This window comes from Erpetoichthys calabaricus, chromosome 12 (assembly GCF_900747795.2).
Source record: "Erpetoichthys calabaricus chromosome 12, fErpCal1.3, whole genome shotgun sequence".
NCBI lineage: Eukaryota > Metazoa > Chordata > Cladistia > Polypteriformes > Polypteridae > Erpetoichthys > Erpetoichthys calabaricus.
In genome coordinates this window covers 79489285-79516169 of record NC_041405.2, presented here as the reverse complement: position 1 = coordinate 79516169, position 26885 = coordinate 79489285, and the positions used below count along the sequence as shown (strand labels likewise).

Below are 26885 nucleotides of genomic sequence, written 5' to 3'. Positions count from 1 at the left end.
GTCCTTGTTTGACTTTTTCTCAATAGCTGCATTGCAAATACCCATGCTGTTATAACTTTGAAATTCCATTCAGAACAACAGCTATATATATATTTGAAAGATCACCCCACCACAGACAGGCTCAAAGACACACAAGTCCAAAAGCACAGTGTATTTTCCTTTTGCTTTTTCACAGCACACAAATCAGCAACAACACCACTATTGCTCAGTCCCTTTTTCTCTCTCTCTTACTGGTTCTCTTTCTCTTTGCCATCTCCACTCCATGCAAGCGTAGTCCTCTACCTCCCAACTCTAGCTTCTCGAATGGAGTGAGGCAGCCTCTTTTACACAACTTCCAGAAGTGTTTCAGGTGCTCTCTAATTAACTTCTGGCAGTACTCCCGGGTGTGATGGAAGTGCTGCATGGGCACCCGGATCTTCTTCTGGCAGCACTGCCGAGTGCGGCGGAAAAGCTGCAGTCCAAGGCTCCGCAACTGTTCAGGTGCACCCTGGTGGTGGCTACAGGCCCCAGCAGCGTTGAGCTTCCAAGCTCCAAGCCAGTGGCCCTGATGCAATCCAGGGGGCCTGCCCTCTCATGTCCCGGGGGTGGGGTGGGGGTATTGTCTCTCTCCTCCCATCCGAAGGGCGTCCCAACCGTCCGTCACAATATATAATACAAAGAGAAGCTGAACATCGCAAGCAGGATTAAGTGCCTAAGCAACAGGCTGACGGATCTCAGACTTTCACATAGACTGCCAGCAGTCCCCACATATGCAGCAGCAGGGGCCCCGCCCCCTTGGGCTCAACGTACAAAGAAACTTAAAACTTAATTAAAAAATAAATATGTTATCAAAGACGGTGGTGACAAAATGGAAATGAGACTTTTATAACCAGGTTATGAGAGTGCAAACTAACAAACTATAGACAGGAGTCAGAAAACAGGTTGTAAAAAAACACAAGTAACAAAGCCAGTTCAAGACGTCAAAAGAAAAGGTAAAAAGGAAGGTAGCAGAAAGTCCAGACCCAACTAGGAAAAATAAATAGCCCTTGTAAAAGAAGTAGTCTCAACACACGAAAAAAGGTTTGGGGCAGCCACCCGTATATTGTCCCTGGCTGGAAAAGGGTATTGAAAATAGGAATGATCTAGCTGGTTTAAGTTCCAAGACTGAACTGATGAGATTTTGGAAAATGGCGGCTTTATAAGCCAGGAAGTGATGTCATCTGGCCGGACACCGGATGTGACGTCAGTCCAGAACTGGGAGTGATGTTGAATTAGGCAGGTTTTCCCGTATAGGTAGGTTTAGTGCACCCCGCCACCCCCTGGCCTGGCAGGTAATTACCTCCACTTAGTCCACTCAGCTCCTTCCTAGTTGCACGTGTGTGACACCCTCTAAAGTTTTTTAAACACAAATCTGCTGTGAAAGGCCCATCCAGAAATTTCCCAAAGCTAAGATGCTAGAAGCTGCACACCACCATCTTGTACAGGTAACTTCAATGGAGCCATTTGCCACATAATATCCATGTCACATGAATGGCAATGGATGTAGTGACTGTAAACAATAAGGCTACAGCCATGAAAGCATGAGGAACAAAATGGTGAAGTGATGAATGATGAAAGTGAAAACAAAATGCAAGCATAATAAAGTCATAAAAATGCCTGGGAACATAAAAACATAATCCTCTTTAATAAAATCCTTGTGTGCGTCCAGGTGTCCGTGTGTGTGTGTCTTCTGGTGAAGTGCGCATGCGCGGGGCACGGTGCGATGCACGATATTACTGTCAGAGAAAGTTACAGGCGTTTTACGGAAATACAAACCAGTATTACTGCGAGAGGAAATTAAAGGCACACAATACAGTGACGCATATTACAGCCACATACAAACCAATATTACTGTCAAAGGAGATTAAAGGCATATTACCGATGCGCACGCCTGTATTACTGCCAGAGAAAATTAAAGGTATATTACGGACGTACAAGCCAGCGGACATACAAGACAGTATTACTGTCACAGAAAATTAAAGACACACAATACACGGCAGCAGCCCACGAAGAACAGTCAGCTCAGCAAGTAAACATCAACAAAAGAAAGGCTGAAAGAAAGAAAAATACGACCAACAAAATGAATGAGGTCAAAATCCCTTGCCATTTAATATAGACTGTTCCTACTAATGTTTATGCACTACTGTTCTAGCGCCCGTTATTGTAACGGGCTTAATGACTAGTAATAAAATAATAAGACATCATAACAAATGCAAGCAGAAAGAAAAAAATAAAATTAATAAAATAATAGGTTATAACATTTTTTTTGTTAGTTGTAAATGAGAGGGTAGAATGGCAGTGCCTGATCTGCATGATCAATGCACCCCTTGTGTTATTGCAGGCTACCACAGCACAAGGCTTAGTGACATTTATCCCTGACGTGGACATTGATAGTTGGTACATTGTTAACAGGAGGCAGAGGGCTTTCTTGTTCTTCCACTTGATTGCAGTCATTTTGCCCATTTTGCCCAGCACCTACTGCACCATACTGTAACTTGAGACCAAAGTCACCAGGCATATCACGGTGGTTCAGTTGTACTGTGCCAAAAGCATCAGTTTTCCACTGATTAAAAATCCCAAGCAAGTCAGGTGAAGTATAGACACTGTCCATCATTATACAGCAACCTTTTTCAAGCAAAGAGTCCACCAGTGACAGCACAGATGATGTAACAACACCATATTGTCTGTACTTGCTGTCTCACCTGGTCCCTCTACTAGTGTAAAGTATCAAGTTCCAGATGAACCCGGAGCTCGATTTTGATGCCGATTTGTGCCTGTTTGGATGTAATGTACTGTAGGTACAGCAGTTTTCTCTTGTAACACGTTAGACTTTAGTAAATACTTATGCCACAATCAGGAACATAGACTTTCTGCATATTTGTGATGATTGCTTGATATACATTCCACAGTTTATACAGTTTCAGTGCTGGGTGATTGACTTCATCATAGTCATCGTTATTAGTGAAATGGATGTATTTTATCATGAGTGAGAAACGACACTCTTAACTTCACAGAAAATGGGTATTTCATAACCAGTGTTTGAACTTCTCTGGACTAGTTTACTTCCTATGTCCTGAAGTTTCAGGAGACTGAAATATATCCACGTGTTGGCAGCAACAAGCTGTGACAAGAAAATGGTTTACTGTAAGTCTTCTGATGCTGCTTCAGCATAGTGGTTCATTTCAACAAATAGTGAATATTCTCCACGAGACTACCATTGACAGATCATGCTGTAAGTAGTTCAGATAATCGTGAGCAAATTTAATCTTTAGACATTAGTTACCCACAAATGATCAATGAGGAGATTCAGGATTGTCAGCAGTAGTATGAAGTCAACACCAAATACGAACAATGATGTCAGTTCCGCAGTCTGTGTCAGTGTTTGATGACCATTTCACATTGTCATCACTATGGCATGATTCAAACAATGGTTAACTTTCAGTTTGTTCTAAAACTGGTTTACAGCTTTTTGCTTGCCTTTGTGTTTTTAGTTGAAGGTGCTGCCCCATTTATGAATATTAATCAGTTATCATCGAATTACCATAAAGTGGCAGAATACATAGAAATTTTCATGATTTTTTTTTGTAGCACAATGCTATTTAATCAAATAGATAGCAGCAGAATACTGTCCAGAGAGTTATTCGGGTGTAACACTGTAATGTATTGTAATGTAATGATTACACGTGACCCCAAGTCTGACTTGGGCCTAACCATATTTACATAGAATTCCAAGTCACACTCGGAGTTAAACCAAGTACTTTAAAGAGTTTTCCAGTAAAATACATTTGTAAATATGTAAGATATAAAACTAACAGAGCTCTGTTATGTATACAATGCAGAATAATTAAATTATATAAATAATTAACTTACTAAATGAGCAGATGGAAGACTGAACCTGGTGAAAAGTGAAGCACCAACATCCCAGTGAAGGGTTGGGATTTATATATAATCTTTGGCATACAAAAGTGAACTATGCAACCTATGGCCTGCTGTAGAAATACAGTGGAATGATCTTTAAGCCACAGGCCAAAACTGATTCATTGCTTTTCAGCTACTCCAGGGAACTTTCAGACAGCACACTTACTTTAGCTCTTAGATCAACCATTGTTTTGTTTTGGATTTAATTCATCCAGTTCATCATATTCGGTTATGTTGGGTATAAGGAGTAGGCAGGCATAACATGAAAGCACAATTCAAGATCCAGCACCATATTCAAATACTTTTGGTCTCATATTATTTTATAATCAAATAAACTACAGAGCCAGAGAAAAGCATGTGAAGTATGTTAGAGGCTGAACATTAGAAACACAAAAGCACTGTGTCTTTCTTATCTTTTTAAATGCCAATTTGGGAATGAGACCCTGGGACCTATCTTGTTTTTTTGAACAAAAGCCATAAAAACCTGTCTATGTAGCTTCCAATAGCTTTCTTTGCTAGTCTTTCTTCTCATCCCCACCAAGCAATCATTTGTATACTAGCAGCTGCACCTGCAGAAAAATGCTGACAATACAGAACTCTCAAAAATATTAGCTGTCATAATTATGTAAAACAATAACCAAAAAACTTTTCTTTTTATTTTTTATTTTTTTGTTTCAGAGTTTCATTACAGATAATAGTATGTTGTGTTGCTTGAGCAATGATGAAAATTACTAAAAGATGTTAGGAGGCTAATGGAAACTCACACAGTGTCCTTGAAGTGTGAAAATTGTCACCTTAATAAATCAAAGCCTTCACTGCCCTTGCTCATGCAAATTTAATACAACGCATTACTTTTAGATTCATTCATATTACATGTGGTAAAAAGTGGAACCTGCTGTCATTAATGTCATAATGAACTTTGAGAAAAGGCAGTCAAGAGCACAGCCAACTCCTCTCTTACAGTGTCAACAACACAGTTAAAATCTCACAATGTTATAGATCCCTGAGCCATATTTTTTTTTACAATGGACATCTTTACATTCAATTAGTCTTAGAATCACTTAATGATTGTTTTTATGGCACCTTCTATGATAATCATTATGTGAAAGCCATTTACATGAAAAGTAGAATCCTATCTTTATGGTGTAATCTTACAATCTAACATAACATGCATAGAAGAGAAAATGTGTCTATCAGTTTTCAATATGGTTGTACTCTATTTTTATTAATAATCACCTTATTAATACACTAAATTCACTACTTGTGCTTTGAAAATTCTTGGCCATTCAGAAGGAAATGCATTACAAAATCTTCTGCTGCTGTAACTTACTAGCAGCTGTTTTGGATTACAATATGTGGGCAAAGTGACTTGCTAAAAGCAACAAAGAGATCCAGTCATGGTTTGTTCCTGCAGTCTTGGGGTTCAAGTCTAGCTATGTTAGCAGGAAGTCTAAAGACCTTTCTCTGAGAGGACAATAGTTCTAAGTGAAAACAACGTATCATACTTGTGAATCTTACACCACAGAAGGAATACAGTTCATTTTGGTGCTATCTGTGGTAATGAATGTTAGGGACACAATAGTCAGAAAGTTTGAAGTTCTTCAAAAAACAATTATAACAGGCAAAAACTAAAATAAAGCTCCATTTTGAAAATTCCATGCAGCTGAACTTGGTGCAGACCTCTCATGTACTCTTGTCAGATCTACCATTTCAAATCAGGTATGACAAATTTAAGAAAAGGCTACAAGTAGAACCCAAACCACACTTGATGTTTTAACCACGTAAAGTGATTACTTCACCATGTATAGACAGCATCTATATTTCTTGATGCTAAGGAGAACAAAAAGCTATTAAGGATGAAATTGGTTCTGTAATTCCGCTTACAATTCATCTGTTACTCAGCATTATACAGCCCAATGCATCTGTTGGCTTTAGTGCCAGGATTGCCAGTTTTATGATCCGTGTCTGGGTTTCTAGGTATTTAATTTAAAAATTTAATGAAGTCTAAGTTTTTCTATACATTATGTTATATTATATGTATATTGTCATTGACAGAGGGTGCAGCAAACTGCGAATACATTCAGTACACGCATCATACACATACCAACCTCATTCGCAGTCTGTAGAGTGCAGACTCGTTGTGGCAAGACCGGCACTAGACTCACGGCCACCACCTTGGCTGGCAGTAGCGTCTCTGATGGTTTCTGCACCTTCTTTCCCCTAAGTGACTCTTGCACTTGACTCTTCCACTCTCTATCTTTGCCACGTGCTTGGCTACAGGGTAGTGGGAATGGAAATTCCAGCCACCTGATTGGCTGGCTGACACACCTTCCTTAGTTGTACCCCATTCCTTGACTTATTTAGGGAGAATTTCTTCTCAAATGAATTATATTAAAACTAAGAATACAAACAACTTTAAAGCAGAGACTACTAAAAACAGACTCCTCTGCAAGCATGGAGTAACAAAAAATAACACTTGAATTAATAAAAGATCTTCAGGATGAAGCAGTATACCAAAGATATTCTGAAAGACTCAAGAATGCAAAGATTTCTAACACAATAGTAACAGTCTGTGATGATTTGGATGTGGTGTAAAAGAAAGTAACTTTTATTTGTAAAATTACACAGTACCTTTCAATAAATAGGTAAAGATAATTTTGTTAAAAATGGCTTATTGAGTTATATGTTATCTGGGTTTTGATATGTAGAAACTAGGTTTATTTGAGCACAGGATCATGTATTTTGTAGGAAACCCCACTGGCAACCCTGTTTAGTATTTTAAATTATCTCACACCCTATGACTGAAATAGAAGCAATGCAGGGTTTCGATTTTTATATGAAGCAGTGGCTTTCCCCTGATTAGAGCATTTAGAAGCTGTGATACACTTTGACTGGCACACAGTCTCGACTAAATGCATTGAAGGCAATAAGAAGGGGGAACCAAACTAGTTTTGAGTGGTGCAGTGGTCTCTTAAGTGCTTGTGAGGGCTGTGGAAGCATCTACCAATGATACTATTTATTGAGGCCAAATATATGATCTGAGCTGTATTGCAGCAGTCCTAACTACTACACTGCCATGCGTCAAACAACAAAAGATGCAGAAGGAACGAATAACCACAAGCAAAATACAACAAATGGCCATAAACTATCCATCCATCCATCCATCCATCCATTTTCCAACCCGCTGAATCCAAACACAGGGTCACGGGGTGGCCATAAACTAGCAATAAGTAAATAGTGTATAATTACTGCACTGACAGAATTCTAGTCTTGGTGCACACATTGACTGTGCCACAAAAGGGGCAGTGTGGGATTGTCTCATCGCTTTGTTTGTAGTCAGGGCTCTGGGCACAGCTGCAATGTCTTTTTGTTTCCCATGTATTTGTGTAGATGCATTATACTTTTTACTTTCATCAAAAAAAAAAATAAACACCTTGTAAAAAGTAAATGTTTCATTATTATTTAATAGGGTCTCATTCTGACATGGGGGTTCCCTTTAAGGCTTGTTTTGAGATCATAACTGGGCACATAGCTAATTATGCAATTAATTTGGTGCTGACATTAGAATCAGTGTTATATATCCAGTGGCAGTAGTCATTTTAATAAACTAATATATTCCTAAAAGGAAGTGTGGAATAATAAAAATGTGAATCAATGTATCAAATAAAAGTTGAACAAATAATCTTGGGCTGAGGGCTTTTAACCCAGTCCAAGGGAGGGGAAGAAGATTTGGGGACTACGCCTTAGTGCAATGAATATTTGGGTAAACAAGTCTAAAGAAAACGCCTTGGTGATTATTATCTGTGTGTATTTGAGTGTATAAAAATATATATAAGAAAGTGTATATGTATATTGTATTTGCAAGTATAAGAGTTCTGTGTGTTAAATTATATGAAATGCATTGAGATTGTGATGAAGGAAAGTTAAGGATATTAAGCATTAGAGCCTAATTATATAAAATAGCCATAAGATTAATTAAAGAAATAAATAAAGGGTGGATCAGCTTTCTAGGGACCGCACCCTGTCCTAGTAGCAAAAGCAGAAGTTCATTCCTCTTCTAAGGAAAGGCTACTTGTAAAGGTGCAAAAATGAGATAACTATGTGTACGTGCTTAGAAGGAAATAAAAGCCGGTTTGGAAAACCGCAAAGGGCCTCCTGTGACGTGGATGCTGTCAGTGACAAACTGTCAGCATTCTGCAGCGGGTCTCTGCTCACCAAGAAAGATCAAGAAATAATAAAAGAAGTTGTTTGTTTGAATTTGTGTTTGTCTGCTGTTGTTTCGAACCTTCGACCACAGTTTTCTGGTGCCGTGACCCGGATCGGAGACGGACAGCTGACTCCTCGGGCTGGATCGTCCAAGAGGACCGGTAAGAGGACCGATTAACAGCTGAATCGGGAAGGACCAGCTCCGGAAAAAGTTAGGACTGGCCTGCCTCGGGCGCATCCTGTGTGGGGGGTCTCTGGCCTCCTCCGATCGAATGCGAAGGTCGAACCAACTGGGATTTCCCTAGCAGGACAAGAACTTCTTGGTGAGTAGACCGAGGGAATCCGATTGAGTGAATGACCTAGCTCAGGGATTTGACCGGGTTTATGGAAAAGAAAATTGACTAATGAAATACTGTATCACTTAACAGATAGCAAACTGGAAAGCAGAGAATAATACTTGGGTCCCTCGGGGACAGTGTAAGGTGCTGAGAACGTTAGTAAGTTACTCCCTGTGAAGTGGAATAGAAAGGGGTGAGTGGCACACTCCTAGATATAGAGGAAAGGGAGTGAGACGAGTAGAATATATATTGAGTATCTGGGAAAAACACTGTGTGGGAGGGTGAGTTTCTGTCTCCAATGTCTGGTCATATTCCTGCTCCTACGGGTTGATCTGTGGTGGACACCAAGAGCGGTTACCAGCTAGGAGGCACTTGATGAAGGGATCGGCATTAACCTGTCGAAAGGCCCGGACTCCGTGCTGAACAGACTGTCAGTCCGCTAAAGCCACGAAACCACAAGAGTGCTGATCCGGGAGCGGAAGGGACTGGAGACGGAACGTTGCGAGGGCTGATCTATTCTTCTGATGTCCAGTGCTATTTAGTTATGGGAAAGCAAAATAGTAAACCGGTCAAGAAGGTTTCCTCAGGAAATCAAAAGTCTCTGTTGGAAGGACTATTTTTGGAAAATGCATCGGGCTCTAGTTCTCACTCGGGTCCGAAAGGAGGTTCACCCAGGAAACTGATAGAAAAGAAAACTGGGTTAGATTTTAAGAAAGCATGTACGAAATGGAATAAACAGAGCGGTGGTAGATGGCCAGTTGAGGGAACTGGGGATATTTCAGAAATACAAGAAATAAGAAAAATTTTATGTAGAAACACTCAAGGATGTTGTAATAAGGGTCCTTACCGGATGGATATGTTTGATAGGTGGGAACTAGTGATAAAGGATAAAACCTTAGAGGCAGCCCAAAAGCGTAATGAATTGCTCACTGCTGAAATTAAGACCCGGAAAGAGAAGGAAGAAATGTTGTTAGCTTTACAAAAGACTAATATAGAAGCAGAGCCCAATCCCGAGCACAAAAGAAAGAAAACAGAAAAGAAGGACCCCCTATACCCCGTAATTTATTCACCCCCACCTACCCTTTCACTTCCTGCCCCCACTGCACCCCAAGCACCCCAGGTAGCTGATGAACCATCCGGAGCAGGGTTCTTTGATGAACAATATCATTATGACTCATCCTCTCACTTAAATCCTGATGATGGTGATCCAGACTCCGGGTCCGGACATCAGTGTTCGGATCAATCCCCAATCTCCCAACGAACCAGAAGCCAGACTTCTCGACCGGCCCCGGCCTCTGGATTCACCTTCATCTCCCCAAAACCCCAAAAACCTCCCGGCCTGACATTCTCATGCCCCCTAATTGAGGTCCCTAATCCCCGTCATGACCACACCCAGGCTGCAGGGCCCAATAACCCCACTACTGTGATGATTCATCGTAATTGGGACATTCAAGAATTAAAAGATATGGTGTCCGAACTGCCCGACCCTAAGGGGGTTGGAGGGTTAAAATTTGTGGACTACCTCCAACAGCTAGATGATATGTACAAACCCAATGCTGCAGAGTGGACACAAGTGCTGCGACGAAAACTAGGTACCACATGGACAACTGTGAGTCGGGGGTTGAGGGATGGACAGCCTTGGGCTTGGGATCAAAGCCTTAACCGTGGTGGGGGCCAAGAAATCCAATTTGTATCCCAATGGGACGCGCTGAAACAAACTATTGCAGAGAAATATAAGAAAGGCACAGACTGGTCCCTTATCTCAGCTGCCAAGCAAAAGAGAGACGAGACAGTCGATGAGTGGGCACACCGAATACAAGACCTTATGGCTAATCATTCAGGCTTAGAAAATGTTGGTGATTGGACTCGCGCTGCCGTTCCCCCTTTTGTTTCGGGACTGAGAAATGACATTCAAGGCAAAGTCCGCACGTCCTGCATAGGCTGGGAAAGTGCTGCTTTTGAGGAAGTGAAACGTCATGCAGAGCATGCTGAGAAACAGACAAGGCTAAAAGAGTCTGATATACAAACTAAGCTTCTTGCAGCACAACTACAATATTACACAGGGGGAACGAGCAAGGGCAGAGGGTTCCAAGGCCGTGGACGTGGCAACTTTTCCAGAGGACGAGGGCGTGGAAGGGGACGGGGGTTCCTGTCTTCCAACCCTGACAATCCCTTCACTCAGATGCCCAACCCTTTGGAGCAAACACCAGCGTCATATGCTTGTTACGGCTGCGGTGAATTTGGACACTTCAGACGGGACTGCCCAAGCAAGCGCCCCCCACCACCACCTCCTCCCCCTGAGCCTAATGACATTCCGTGGTCCTAGGAAATGACAGGAACCCCCAGCCATTCCTTTCAGTTTCCTCTGCTTACCCGTCATGCTGACACAGATCCTTTACTGACTTTGATAGTAAATGGCAAGGAAACTGTCTTTCTTGTGGACACGGGGGCCACACGCTCCACTTTGTCACTGCTGGAGGTTCCTGCCTCGAAGGACACTGTAAGAATTCTCACTGCTTCAGGACAGCCACACACTTTACTAGTTTCAAAACCTCTGAAAGTGCAACTCAGCACGGACAGCTCTTCATTAACTCATCGCTTCCTGTTAAATCATCTGTGCCCTGTCAATCTACTAGGAAGAGACCTCATGACTAAACTGTCAGTCTCAATCTCACTGACAGAACAAGGATTTTACTGCTCCACTCCTAAGCTCCTGTGCCAAATCTCCCCACACCCCAAACCCTCTTTTGCAGCCTGGACCCCAGACATCTCCCCACACACTCTTCTCCTTAAAGCCCTGCACTCTTTTCCCTCATGCCTTTATCCCCACTTACAGGTCCCCGACACCCTACACTGTACTGCCCAATATTTCCCCACTGAAGTAGACACACCTTGGTTAGAATCTTTTCTCTCTTCAGGTATTTGCCCCGAGACCCTTCATATTCCTTGCATTTTTATTTCATCTACTAAAGCTGCTGCTTCAGTACACCTCACATATTCACAAAGCATTTTCTATTTAGGGGGTTCAGTCCCCCATATGTCTTTGGCCAAATCTAACACCGTTCAATGGGTCGAACTTGGGGAATGGGTCGAGCAATGTCTAAATAGGACTGATTGGCTATACGTCACTCCAGGCATTTTTGATACTCCAGACCATCTGATAACAAAAGTGTTAATCCAAATTGACCTGCCGGTCGTTCGTTCCCTCTGTCAACCATCTGTTTCTCTATGCTCTCTACAAACTGATTTTTTCCCATGGCTTTCTTCAATTCCTGACACCCTATGGTCTCAGGGAAAAAAACGATTTTGGCAGGATCGCAAATTGTGAACCTCTGGTTGTTTTTCCGAAATCATCCTTCCGTCCTCGCCGTGCGCAATATCCTCTTTCTCCCGAGGCCGAACTGGGAATTGCAGCTGTGCATAAAGAGCTTGTTGAAAGGGGGGCTATAATTCCTATCAAATATTCTCCTGTAAACTCTCCTATTCTACCAGTAAAGAAAGCTGATGGCTCTTGGCGCTTTGTCCAAGATCTCAGACAAGTTAATTCTGCTATTTTTCCTAGGGCACCGATTGTCCCTAATCCTTCCACTATACTTTCTACAATTCCTGCAACAGCTCGTTATTTCTCAGTAATTGACTTAGCAAATGCTTTCTTTTCTATTCCTGTACATCCTGATTCTCAGTTTTGGTTTGCTTTTACTTTTCAAAACCGCCGTTGGACATGGACCGTTATGCCACAAGGTTATACAGAGGCTCCTTGTGTATATGGCCAAGCGCTTGCTCAGAACCTGGAAGGCTTCTGGCCTGACAGGCAAAGTGCATTGATACAGTACGTCGACGATTTATTACTCTGTAGCGAAACAGAGAAAGCATGCACACAAGATACAGAATCACTGCTCAAGTATCTTGCTGAAAATGGGCACAAGGTCTCTAAGGCCAAACTGCAGTTAGTTCAGACCACTGTCAAGTACTTGGGTCATGACATCACGTGTGGTACCAGAGCTCTGTCAAAAGACCGCATAACCACCATCCAAAACTTGCCCAGACCGGTCACAAAACAACAGGTTATGTCTGTATTGGGCATTTTAGGTTATTGTCGACAATGGATTTTAAATTTCTCTGAAAGAGCACAGCCTTTACAAAATCTAGCTAACACTGCTGACCTTCCTCTTTCTGGTCGCATACAGTGGAATGAGCAGGCTGATAAGGCTCTTAGTGATTTAAAGAGCGCACTGATTTCTGCCCCAGCTTTGGGTCTCCCTGACTATTCTCGTCCATTCACTTTGTTCGTGGACGAAAAGGGGGGATACATGAATGCAGTTCTAACACAATTGCACGGGGACAAACAAAGGCCAATAGCCTATTTTTCGAAAAAATTGGATCCAGTGGCTACAGGACTTCCAACTTGTCTCAGAGCAGTAGCAGCCACAACAGAAGCTGTGCTAGCCAGTACAGATATAGTGCTCATGAGCCCCCTAACAGTAAAGGTGCCTCACGCCGTACACTCCATTTTAGTACAGGCTAAAACCTCACATCTCACTACTGCTAGGGCAATACACTATCAAAATGTACTCTGTACCCTGTCAAATGTCACAATTGAAAGGTGCACCACCTTAAATCCAGCTACTCTTCTTCCAACTGAAGAAGAGGGGGAGCCCCACAACTGTCATGACGAAATAACTAAAGTCTTAAAACCCAGACCAGACCTGCAGGAAACACCCTTAGAAATTGGGGAGATAATTTTTGTGGATGGATGTTCCTTACGATTGGAAAATGGAACACCCTCAACCAGCTATGCAGTGGTCAAAGGTGACCACCTGCTGGAAGCAAACCGAATTTCTTCAAGTTTTAGTGCACAAGCAGCTGAATTAATAGCTCTTACCCGAGCTTGTCAGTTGTCAGAAGGAAAAGTCATAACAATCTATACTGATTCCAGGTATGCCTTTGGAGTCTGCCATGATCATGGAGCATTATGGAAATTAAGGGGATTTAAGACCAGTACTGGCAAACCTATCCAACACCAAAAATTAGTAGAATCCCTCTTAGAAGCCATAACCAAACCATCAAAACTGGCAATAGTGAAATGCCAGGCCCATACTGGGAAACAGGACCCTGTTAGCAAAGGAAACGAATTAGCTGATCACTTTGCTAAACAGGCTGCTTATAATAACACACCAATCTCTTTATTTTTACAGAAAGATGACAAAGACCCCGATAATCAAATTATCTCTTTACAGAGCGCAGCCACGGACAGAGAAAAGAGAAAATGGTTCAAAGAAGGATCCCTCTCTGATGGGGTCTGGACCCATAAGCAAAATAACAAACCTTTCCTCCCAAAGGCTTCTTTTCCAGGTATGGCAAAAGTCGCACATGGCCTGGACCACGCTGGAAAGGATGCAATGGTTCAAGATGTCGAGAGACATTGGGAAGCTGTAGGCTTCTCTACATATGCAGAGCAATTCTGCAGACGCTGTGCATTATGTCAAAAATTTAATGTAGGAAAGGGTACCCAGGTAAGTCCCGCCGTCACACCTAACCCAATGGGTCCATTCGAACATCTCCAAATGGACTTCATTGAACTGACACCATCAAAAGGGTACCGATACTGTTTGGTAATTGTTGATGTGTTCTCCCGATGGGTGGAAGCTTTCCCTTCCAAACATGCAGATGCCAAAACTGTGGCAAAAGCCTTAATAAAAGAAATCATTCCAAGATGGGGAATACCACAAAAATTGCAGACTGATAATGGTAGTCATTTTGTGAACTCTGTAATAAATGAATTGACCACTTGGCTCCAGATAAATGTACATCATTACTGCAAGTACCATCCCCAAAGTGGAGGTATTGTAGAAAGGTGCAACGGCACCCTAAAATCTAAACTGGCAAAAATCTGTGAGCAGACAAATTTAACCTGGCCAGATGCTTTACCCCTGGCCTTGATGGGATTAAGAGGGAGGACACACCGACAATTAGGGCTGTCGCCATTCGAAATTTTGACCGGACAGCCCATGCCTGTTGGCATGGTCATTGGTAATGTCAATCTGCATACTGTGGACAATGATCTTCTCTCCAGTCTTACAGGTCTCCGAGCCTCCCTGAAGGAAGTCCACGAGCAGGTTAATCAGGCCTGGAGAACCAGTCCTCCATCAAAGGACTCCCTGATTCCTCTGGGAACCTGGATCCTGGTTAGAGATACTCGAAGGAAGCACTGGCATCAGCCTCGTTGGAGGGGACCATTCCAAGTGCTGCTATCTACACCACATGCAGTTAAGGTCGAAGGACTGCCTGCCTGGATACACGCCTCACATTGCAAGAAATGGCACTCTTGACTCTATTACTGATTCATCTCACCTTCCCGTTAACATCTACCCTGGTTACCTTGACTTTTCCCCTTGGAATCACCACCTCAATCCAGGTTGATTTTTGCTCCATCGTTGACTGTGGCTCTGGACGTCAAGTCCAATGGGTCTGGTCTGACAAATATGTTTGCGTGACAACCTCCATGATTAGAGGAGTTGGCCATTCAATGAGAGGTAGCTACTTGGGAGGGGGATATGTGGACGTCTCTGATGACTGGTGTAACCTGTGGACATTGGTATTCGCTAATACTGGAACCCATGATTGGGGTCACGAACCATGGCAGTCCCTACATTATGGACTTAAGGCTCGTTTTTCTATAATTAAGGGTCATAATAATGACAAATGCTCAGAAAATGATTGCAATCCACTTATAATAACGCTGAAAAATCCTTCTTTTCATGATTCAGGTACATATGTGTTAGGAGCTCACGTCTCAGGCACCGATCCCCTCGGGCAGTTTAAGATTCAGGTAACCAAACCCCCTCCCCCTACAACTTCCAAAACTCCCTCTCTCGCTCTACCCCATAACCCTCCCATTGTTTCCCCTACCCCTCCTATTCAAATACCCCAGGAACCAATTACTTATCTAAATATCACCACCCTTTCCTCCACATTCTCCATAGAAACCGGATACGGTGACCAAAACCGATGGCTGCAGTGGGTCCTCTATTCTGCACGACAGGTAAATCAATCTGACTGTTATGCATGTGCCACTGCACGGCCTCATCTTGCCACTACCCCATTTCCCTTAACTGACCTCTCGGACCCCACTGGCTTTCCCTGTTTGCTTTACCTATTTACTACTGCTCTTCCTCCAACAGATCCCAAATGTAATACTTTAAATACCCTTTTTCCCCCAATTCAACCCATGACTCCCCCTATGTTCCGCCCCTATATTGGCAATTACATCTGTTTCACTCGATCCTCTCATGACAAAAATGCCGTTGCTCTTGGCTCCCCTCCTCCTCTTTGGTGCTCCCTCACTTATGATGTCTCTATTGATGCCTCCATCCCTCTTCCCAATAACATTTCCATTAGTTGGTTTATCTCCCACGTCACCGCCCGTGCTGATGTTTGGTGGATGTGCCGAAGATCTAAATTACTGGACATCCTCCCACCTGAATGGACTGGTACCTGTACCCCTATACAATTGGTCATGCCCTTTCGTCTCCTTCCTTTAAATGGCCAACAACTTCCATCCTCTCCCCATCCCCATCGTATTCGCAGATCCTTAACATCATTTGCAAATTTCTCATTACATGGTCCAGGTGTGTATATTGACTCAATAGGTGTGCCTAGAGGTGTTCCTAACAAATTCAAAGCCAGAGATCAAGTAGCTGCTGGTTTTGAATCTCTTTTTCCCATAATCACCATAAATAAAAATGTGGATTGGATAAATTATTTATATTACAACCAACAGCGTTTTCTAAATTTTACTAAAGAAGCTGTTGAAGGAATACATGAGCAATTAGATAAAACCTCTCTTATGACCTGGCAAAATCGCCTAGCACTAGATATGCTTCTAGCCGAAAAAGGTGGTGTGTGTGCTATGTTTGGAGATGCTTGCTGCACGTACATTCCAAACAATACTGCCCCTGATGGCTCCATCACCCGTGCCCTCGCTGGTCTGACTGCTCTCTCCCTGGAATTGGCTGAAAACTCAGGCATTGATACCCCTCTTGATGAGTGGTTTATATCCACATTTGGCTCTTGGGGCCAATGGTTCAAATCCATTTTTGTTTCCCTTTTAGTTGCTTTAGCTATTATTCTTTTGGTTTGCTGTTGTCTTATTCCATTAATTCGTCATTTTATCCAAAAGCTTTTTTCTGCCTCTATGACTAAAGCCTATTTCCTCCATACAGAACACATAAATCTTCTTTTCCAATCTAGATCATGTTCTCAGACCACTCTCGATCAAGATTGTTTGGTTTGAACTATTCTTTGTTCAAAAAGGGGGGAATGTGGAATAATAAAAATGTGAATCAATGTATCAAATAAAAGTTGAACAAATAATCTTGGGCTGAGGGCTTTTAACCCAGTCCAAGGGAGGGGAAGAAGATTTGGGGACTACGCCTTAGTGCAATGAATATTTGGGTAAACAAGTCTAAAGAAAACGCCTTGGTGATTATTATCTGTGTGTATTTGAGTGTATAAAAATATATATAAGAAAGTGTATATGTATATTGTATTTGCAAGTATAAGAGTTCTGTGTGTTAAATTATATGAAATGCATTGAGATTGTGATGAAGGAAAGTTAAGGATATTAAGCATTAGAGCCTAATTATATAAAATAGCCATAAGATTAATTAAAGAAATAAATAAAGGGTGGATCAGCTTTCTAGGGACCGCACCCTGTCCTAGTAGCAAAAGCAGAAGTTCATTCCTCTTCTAAGGAAAGGCTACTTGTAAAGGTGCAAAAATGAGATAACTATGTGTACGTGCTTAGAAGGAAATAAAAGCCGGTTTGGAAAACCGCAAAGGGCCTCCTGTGACGTGGATGCTGTCAGTGACAAACTGTCAGCATTCTGCAGCGGGTCTCTGCTCACCAAGAAAGATCAAGAAATAATAAAAGAAGTTGTTTGTTTGAATTTGTGTTTGTCTGCTGTTGTTTCGAACCTTCGACCACAGAAGTTACTGCAGTTTTTTTTTTTTTTTGTTAAATGCATGATGGTTGGAAATCTGGCTGGAATAATGACTAGGCCCTTACATCAAGCATGCATAAACCAGACCATAAGCAGCTTACAGTAGCCATGCATGAAAGTTTTCAGTATGGCAACTACACCTCTGTGGTGTCATGCTGGCTTTGCAAAGTATCATGGGGTGCTGGGAAAAAAATATTTGCCTAAGCCAGCCATAAAGCAAATTTCCAGTCACCAGTGAACACAGCATATTCATGATGAAAAAATCTTAGCATTAGAGTTGATGTGCAAAATTTGCCAGAGTCTGTAATGGAAATGTCAGGAGTTTCTGGCATATTCATATTGAAAATCAGAATCGTAGCACTGTACAAAGTCCTCCAGTTCTTGTTTGCCTTTTTCTGTTGCTTTTGTTTGCTTTCTTGTTGCTTTGTGGTTTTGTAGCAAGTGATTTGGTTAATTTTAATACCTGAATTGAACCCAACAACTTTCAGCAAATATGGCACAAATTGATAACATTTATCTGAAAGCTAAGGGACCTATTGACCCTAAAAATGAAATAAAAAAGCATCCACCGGTGCTCTGGCTGAGGGCAGTTTCAATAACGGAATGAAATGGACTGTCTTCTAAAATTTTAAACAACCCAGCAGAATCATAATTTGTATTCAGAAATATCTGAACAGTGTGCAGAAATGATAACCTACTTACATAAAAAATGACTTGTGAGATCATGTCTTAAGTTTTCTTCCTGCTGTGGCTGCTGATGTCAGTGAACTCTTCTGCTTATTCCACAATAGACACAATGCTTTGCACAGATTGCTGCTTCTGTCTTAATTATTCATGTGCAGGCAGAAGCCATTTTATATATTAGCACCCTATACTTCCTTCATTTTAATATTTGGGATACTTTGCTCATTGTTTTAAGAAGAGCTTAAAAAAAAAACAAAAAAACAATTATTTTAGTTTTGATTTCTTAGTTAAAGAACTTTTTATGTTTTTTTAAAGTGTGACATCTGATGTATATTGTATTTAGTGGCTTTGTTGCCAAATTGTCCCACTAGGCACTGTAATATCTTTTTTGTAACTGTAAAGTATCTCTGATCTTCTCAATCTGTTTTTTTTAATTATGAGTATGACAATCTTACACAAATAACAATTCACTTTTGCATTAAAATTACTTTTTGACGTTATTTGAGAGACATTGTACTATAGAAGATGGCCACTTGTATTAAATAGTATCCAAACTTTGTTGGTGAAAGACAGCATGAAAACTTGTTTTTTGAACATTTTATGTTTTTGGTTAGCATCTTGTAGTTACAGGTTTTGTTTATGAAACTGAAGTCTTACTAAACTTCAACATATTATTTAATGACCGTTAGAGTCATTGATTTTGGTTGTGTTCCACATCCCTTCTGTAACATACCTAAATCCCTGCCTCTAAAATTAATGAGAAGATCTGGTTTTGTAACCTATGTAATCCTTTTGTGAAATATGTAGATTTTGAACTTATGCAAAAAATAGTTTGGTTTATTATTATACCTGTACCAGTCTTTACTGATTGTTACTGTATAAATTAAATATTACTTTGAAAAAACTCCCAGATAAGTCAACATTTGTGATATTAGACAACCTCCAAATATAGAGATTATTAAGCTTGGTAATTTACAGCTATAAAGAGGATGAAGAATGGAAAGGCCATTGGTCCAGATGGCATACTTGTGGAAGCATGGAGGTGTTTAGGAGAGATGGCAGTGGAGTTTTTAACCAGATTGTTTAATGGAATCTTGGAAAGTGAGAGGATGCCTGAGGAGTGGAGAAGAAGTGTACTGGTGCCGATATTTAAAAATAAGGGGGATGTACAGGACTGCAGTAACTACAGGGGAATAAAATTGATGAGCCACAGCATGAAGTTATGGGAAAGAGTAGTGGAAGCTATGTTAAGAAGGGAGGTGATGATTGGTGAGCAGCAGTATGGTTTCATGCCAGGAAAGAGCACCATAGATGCAATGTTTGCTCTGAGGGCATTGATGGAGAAGTATAGAGAAGGCCAGAAGGAGTTGCATTGTGTCTTTGTGGACCTGGAGAAAACACATGACAGGGTGCCCCGAGAGAAGCTGTAGTATTGTATGAGGAAGTTGGAAGTGGCATAGAAGTATGCAAGATTTGTACAGGATATGTACAAGGGAAGTTTGACAGTGGTGAGATCTGAAGTAGGAGTGACGGATGCATTCAAAGTGGAGGTGGGATTACATCAGGGGGCTCTGAGCCCTTTCTTATTTGCAATGGTAATGGACAGGTCGACAGATGAGATTAGACAGGACTTTTGCTGATAACATTGTGATCTGTAGCGAGTGTAGGGGGCAGGTTCTGGAGACCCTGGAGTGGGGAAGATATGCTCTAGAGGAGAGAGGAATGAAGGTCAGTAGGAACAAGACAGAATATATGTGTGTGAATGAGAGGGAGGTCAGTGGAATGGTGAGGATGCAGGAAGTAGAGTTGGTGAAGATGGATGAGTTTAAATATTTGGGATCAACAGTACAGAGTAATGGGGATTGTGGAAGAGAGTTGAAAAGGAGAGTGCAGGGAGGATGGAATGGGTGGAGAAGAGTGTCAGGAGTAATTTGTGACAGACAGGTATCAGCAAGAGTGAAAGAGAAGGTCTACAGGACGGTAGTGAGGCCAGCTATGTTATATAGGATGGAGACGGTGGCACTGACCATAAAGCAGGAGACAGAGCTGGAAGTGGCAGAGTTAAAGATGCTAAGAATTGCATTGAGTGTGTCGAGGATGGACAGGATTAGAAATGAGTACATTAGAGGGTCAGCTCAAGTTGGACGGTTGGGAGACAAAGTCAGAGAGACAAGTTTGTGTTGGTTTGGACATGTGCAGAGGAGAGATGCTGGGTATACTGGGAGAAGGATGCTAAGAATAGAGCTGCCAGGCAAGTGGAAAAGAGGAAGGCCTAAGAGAAGGTTTATGGATGTGGTGAGAGAGGACATGCAGATGATGGGTGTGACAGAACAAAATGTAGAGGACAGGAAGTTATGGAAGAAGATGATCCACTGTGGCAACTCCTAACTGGAGCAGCCGAAATCAGAAAAATTAAGCTTAGTAATTTACAAAACTGTACTTTAACAAAAAAATCAATTCTTTCAAACTTGCAATTACTACTGCTAATTAATGCAATTATTTTGAAATTATGCACTTATTTTAAGGTTATTTCAGTAATTATAAATAGTGAAAAATGGAAATGAGAATTTTTAAAGGTATTTCTTCTTTATTTCACTAAACGTTCAGAACTTTAAAATTAATAGAACATTGGATGTATGATTGATAGAGAACCAATTCATCAGGAAAAGACAAATTCTGCCTGTGCCTCACTTTAGCAGGCGTGAAACTGGACTTGAACAGAAGTGAAGTGACAGGAAAAAAGTTTGTGGCATTACTTGAGAATGAGTAAGCAGTAATTTCAGAGTGCTTGAATGGATACAGTTTCTGTCAGACGTATCGTACTCTTGGTCATTGTGATTTCTCAGCACTAGTCTTTCTGACTTCTTCAGTTTTAGCACTCTTTAGTTCTCCTGAATATTCATCTATCACACATAACATTTTAAATGATGTGCCAGCTTCTTCACTAATTGAACATTTTGCAAGTAAACTATGGTGCAAAATGGAAATGTTTGACAGCTAATAATTTCACCCTCTTCATCACACTTCTTTTCCAAATGTATGGCTTCATATTTATTTTTTGCTACTCATTGTACACCACTGGCACTTGCCTCCAGTCTCCAATATGTGTGTTACATCACTAAAGTTAGCTTGTATCACACATGGTTGTCTCCACACTCTGTGTGATCTGCAGGTACTCCGCTGTGCATGGCATGCTTGTTCTGTCACACTGTAGCAATCAGTGTTTAAAAGAGGCTAGTCCATGGCAGGTGAGTTGTCAGTTGTTTTTGATCTGTTCATGAAACTGCTAGATACAAACAATTAAGGTGCAGAAGCCTATTTTCTTGTGCTAGCTGATTTCTGACACCAAACATCTTTCACTTTATTTCTACCCTTTTTATAGCATTGCTTGCATGTTTTTCTGTTTGGTGCTTTTGATTGTTCTCTGTCTTTCCTTTGGTTTGGATTTTGACATTTGCATCTCTGTATGTTCATTGTATGATCAGCATACACTGCAGGTGTGCCTTGTCAAGCTGTGACATTGCTGCCATTCAAACGCTCTCTCATGTCTCATCTTTCAATTGCTGTCATATAAAACTGGGCTTGCTTGTTTTCTATTAAAAAAAAAAATATATTAAAGAAAGAAAGGATTTTGATGCAAGTCATCCCTAGGCCTAGATGGCATAAGATCATCAGGAAATATCTAGCGCATGATTGTTGGTTTTGTTTTAGTTCACTAGAAACTTCATGTCAGAGAATGTGTTAATCCCCCAACTCTGTCCTTTGATCGTTGGTTTCTCCAGTGCTGTGCTTTGTTCCTCCTCTTGGAAATTACACTTGTGTATAAATGATTTCCTCCTTGCAAACATTGGGTGTGCTATTTGATAGCGATTCTGTCTAGCATTAGGTACTTAGCATCAAGATGTCAAGAAAAAAAATAACATCATCAATTAATCTTAAAAATCTGTTTTATTTATCTGCATGGATCAAAACATAATTCTTATTAAGTTAGCCATCCAGCATAGTGGCAGCTGTCTTGTTTCAGTCCAGTGTGAACTGTAGGAGTGCCCTCAAACTGTTCTCAAATTCCAAACACCAACACAGGGCCCCCAAAGTGACACTAAAAAGGGATTTTATTAACAAAAAAATTGATAAGCTATGCAGGAGAACAAATAAGTTAAATAATAAACTCCTCTTCCCTCTGGCCAGCTGATTCCTTGTCACTAGCTACCTTACAACTCTTAGTTCCTTTTTTACTGTGCCCCATACTACTTCCATGTATCCCGCTGTAAGCACATCCAGGGGCCCAGCCATGTCATCAATCCCTGCTGTCAGTAGCAGGTTAGCATTACTGCAGAGGTTACTAAAGATGGCCAGATTGGTTGTCCACACTAGTACCCTCGTAAACGTTCAACACATTGCCTCTAATAGACTGGGGAACCTCAAACACCGCAGTAGGGCTTTTGTTAGTACATACAGAGTCTTGTTGTGACCCACTACTGTGATGGTAGCATTCCCCTGGTGTTCAATAAAGGTTATTGCTAACCAGATTAACTTCACATTTGATAACCATCTGGCAACTTATAACTGGAAGTTGTTTTGTATATCCTGCCAGGCTGATCTACCGGATGACTGTTCCTAGTTAAAATTCTGGTTCTGACAATAGTGCCTGGCTAATGTCATTCTCCTTTTTCTTCTTTATTAAGATGTGCTGTCATCTTGATTAAGATGTTTGCATGAAACTTTGATTTTGACTCTGACTTTCACCTTACAGTTTTGATGATGGCCCTTGCTTTGTCTTTGGTTTCCTATAGCATCTAAATATTTAATCTGGACTAATTAAAGTATCTTCACTTCAGGGGAAGAAAAAGAAAAAATATATTTTTTAATCGTATTTGTTAGCTGAACCTTGATATGAGAAACTTAAGAAAGTCAGAAATCTGATCAAAAACAAGTTGCATATAGTATCATAGCACTGAAGTGTAGGGCTACCAGAGGACTCCAATCATCAATCACTTCATTCTTCTACTACCCATTCTCCCTGGAGAAAGTATTTTCAACATTTAGTTATCCACAAGGACATCAGTCTCTGTAGCCCCATATATTCTCTATAGCCTCCATTCTTTAATAAAAGATGTGGGTTAGTCCCCCGATGTTATCCTGGTGAGACCAGAGAGATTCTTTAGGGTAATATTTCATAATAAAGAAAAATAATTCCTGTTTATTTAATCATTTAAAGCCTGTTTGCATGTGTATTAATCCAAAAATACAGCAATATGCTTGTCAATTAGCTGGGAGTTAAATATCTACTACAACTCAGTTGTTCTGTGCGTCTATCTAGAAAGTAGTCTGTATTATTTTGTTTGGAAGCAAGCATGCAACTTCAAAAATATTTAAAACATCTAGTTCTTATCTATCCTGAGCTCTAGGATTATGTGTACAGGTGAGAATGTGTTTTTACGTGCACTAAACATTTTGCTTTGGCTCATTACCATCATTGCTAGATTTGTTATTATAAGTCAGCCCATGTTGTACAATAGGATAGGTTTTTGTGACTTTCTGTTTTTATTTGAAGTGTTTTAGCAATCACTAGTATTCATCATATGGGTTTCTCTTTAAGTGTTAAGCATGCACTGGTCTGTAGCACCCACAAAACCAGATATGCAGACCCAAAATGGAGACTTGACAGAAAAATCCATTGCAATGTGACGTACATCCCTGTTGAGAGGAGCTGGCAGTAAACATCTTGGTTGGAATGCAGACCGAAACTTAATTCTAAAGAGCCATAACAAGCAGAGAAAAAAATATTTTCTTGAAATCTGTAATCCAAAAGTATTAGTCCAAAAAAGCAGACAAATGCCCATAATAAAAGACAGGGAAGCACAGGAAAAAATATAAAACACACTTAGCAAAAAAATTACAAAGTAAAAAAGAACAAACAAGAATCTATGATATCCAGTGTTCCTGTAGCCTGGCATCTTCCTATACCCCAGGGCATTAACAGTCATGACCAGGATGAACCAATGGGAAGTGAGTCGGAGAAATGAAAATTTAAAGCCAGAATCAAAGCAGTTTATTAATAACAGAAATAAAAGTAAAAACATGGGCAAAAACAGTGCAATAAATAAGCCATTAAACAGATCAATAAGTAAGAGCTAAATTAGTATAAAATTAATATCATAGTGTTTACAATAAATAAAGTTAAACTCCCAAATGGTGGAAAGTTAAAATCCTTTTTGTCCTTCCTCACTTCTTTCTCTGTCCTCATCAGAACAAAAGGAGACCTTAAAATCGCAGTCTGTTGCATCCTCGACCTGCCATGCAGATCAGGACTGCATCATGCATGGTCTCCTGGTTCCCCAGAGTTCATCTCCATATGCCGCTACATCTGGCTCCACCACAGACACAGCCCATCTCAATTCAATAATTTACCACACAAAGTTTACATGGATTTCACTGATTAACTGTTTTACGCTTTCATTATTTCAGTAATATTCTTCCACACGTCCCATTCATTGGCTGCTGCTGCTGTATTAGTCCTTTTTACCAGATACTGTATGCTGATATTCTTTATGTGCTGCCACCAGCATCTCTTGCTCTGTGGGCATGAAGGTTGCTCCCTGTATTTCTCTGACTTGCAGTCTGTGGTTGATTGGCCCTTCAATGCTCAACTCGTAAGGCTTTGTAAATTTTGGAGTGAACACATGTTAATTGTGAACAGCCTATCTGTGATTGCATTAGCCAATTGAAATCTGTGTTCTGGAATTGGCTAATCCATTGGTGCGAAATTGTACTTTAGCAAGCCAGAATTAAATCTAAAATCCAGGATTATCTAATCCACACAGTGAGAAAGTCAATAACCAGAATATTTGACAAAGACTAAGATGAAACGCAAGCCATAAATCAAAGTCAAAGAACAAAAAGAAATTTGTATCCAGAGGTATAATTTATACACAAACTCTGACAGTCTGAAAGTGTGTGACGCTGACCTCTATACTGTTGTGGTGAAGATCCCGTCATCCTACCTAGCAACAGCAAGCAATAGGAGAGCCTACAATAAAAAGAAAATGGTGCCGTGGGAAGATGTAAATTCTAAATAAAAACAAAAAATCATTTTGTCCATTTAATTCCTTAAACTCTAACACCCCCATGACAATATCATTATTATTTTTACACGCAAAGGGAAAGAAAAAAATTAAAGAAATTTGATGTTAGGACAAATGTGACCTAATGTAAACCTCGCAAAATCGTACGTGAATCACTAACTGTTTGAAAATCTTTCATTAAAAAAAATTTGTTTGGAAAAGTAAACATAACTTTTGTCTTTTGTTTTCTACACAGCTTCTAAAATCTAGCTATGTACAGTGTGTAAATACAAAGGCCTATTATGTTGCTGTCAAGAAGAAATTTAGAAGAATCTTTGTTGGCACAAAATGAACGTACTCTTTAAAGAAGCTTATGCACAACCTGTTGTGGGCCTGAATGTAGAAAATGAGTTAGTGCATGCAATTAAAAATTATGTTTATGAAACGTTCCACTAGTGAAACAGATAGATAGATAGATAGATAGATAGATAGATAGATAGATAGATAGATAGATAGATAGATAGATAGATAGATACTTTATTAATCCCCAAGGGGAAATTCACAATTCACAACTGTGTGACCATGATCAAGTTACGTCACCTACCTCTGCTCCAATTGGAAAACCAAGAAATGTAACCACATGTTGTAAGTTGTCTTACATAAAGGTGTCAGCTAAATAATGTGTAATTAAAACAATAATAACATCAATCTCAAAACAAATTTGGTAAGAAAGACCAGAAAATGTGACAGAAAGAGAGAACAACAATGACAAAGCTAACATGTTAGTAAAATTAAGTAATTTCACCAAATTGGACGGGACTAAAATTAAAGTATCCTATGGTAATATTTACTTCACCCCACCTTCCAGTGCAAAACTAATCCAATCCAAATAGGGCTTAACAGATAAAAAATACACCAAAAATCAGAAAGAACAAAGAAATAAAATGTAATCAGATCCACAACATAACAAATTCTGTACATGTGACAATAATAACCCTATAAATGTATAAATTCAATTAGAAAAGAGGCAGGTTAAGTGTTTTGCTGGAGGGTCACACAGTGAATCACAGGCAGGCATTGAACTAGTGATCTTGGGTTTTAAAGTCTGATGATTTGTTCACCATAGCTAATTCCCTTTCTGCATAAAGATGTTATGCACACATATTATATCATCAATCACTGCCAGTCTTGTCAACATTTATGAAAAGATCAAAGTAGTACAAAACAAAGAAACTGGGACTGCGTAAACCTTTTTTGTGTTTTGTATTTGAGCAGTGATCCAATACACGCTGTCACAGCAATATGTCTGTGTCTTAAAAGAATAAAAAAAAAATGTCATTGAGTGGTCCAGTCAGAATGCCAGCCCTAATGTGAGTGAAAATCTGTGGCAAGACCTTACAATTGCTGTCCATCATCATCATCATTCTTCAACTAAGTTGACTCAGAACAATTTAACAAAGAAGAATGGGCAGATATGGCTTTGTCACAATTTGCAAAGTTAAATATTTTATCCATAAAGATTTCTGTCTGTTACAGTTTCCAGAGTAAGTTCAACAAAGTCCTGACCTAGGGGATAAATATTAAAACAAAATAAATTTTTTATTTTTTATTCTTAACTACTTTGTCCTTTAGGAACATTATGACATTTAACATTT

The 26885-nt window shown here is 40.3% G+C and overlaps 1 protein-coding gene across 3 annotated transcripts in view; it reads left to right on the top strand.

Annotated features, from left to right (window-relative positions):
- LOC114662331 (endogenous retrovirus group S71 member 1 Env polyprotein-like) overlaps window positions 1-17428 on the top strand; it is a 946272-nt gene extending 928844 nt beyond the window's left edge. Inside the window, exons 1-2 of one of the 3 annotated variants that reach the window (XM_028815727.2) lie at window positions 7578-8465; window positions 14554-17428. In XM_028815727.2, coding sequence (XP_028671560.1) covers window positions 14797-16773 — 1977 coding nt within the window. In that variant the 5' untranslated portion in view covers window positions 7578-8465; window positions 14554-14796 and the 3' untranslated portion in view covers window positions 16774-17428. Of the gene's footprint in view, window positions 1-7577; window positions 8674-14553 lie in introns of those variants that run through there. The other 2 variants (XM_051935111.1, XM_051935112.1) reach the window with 2 other exon arrangements.
- Window positions 17429-26885: the final 9457 nt, after the last annotated feature.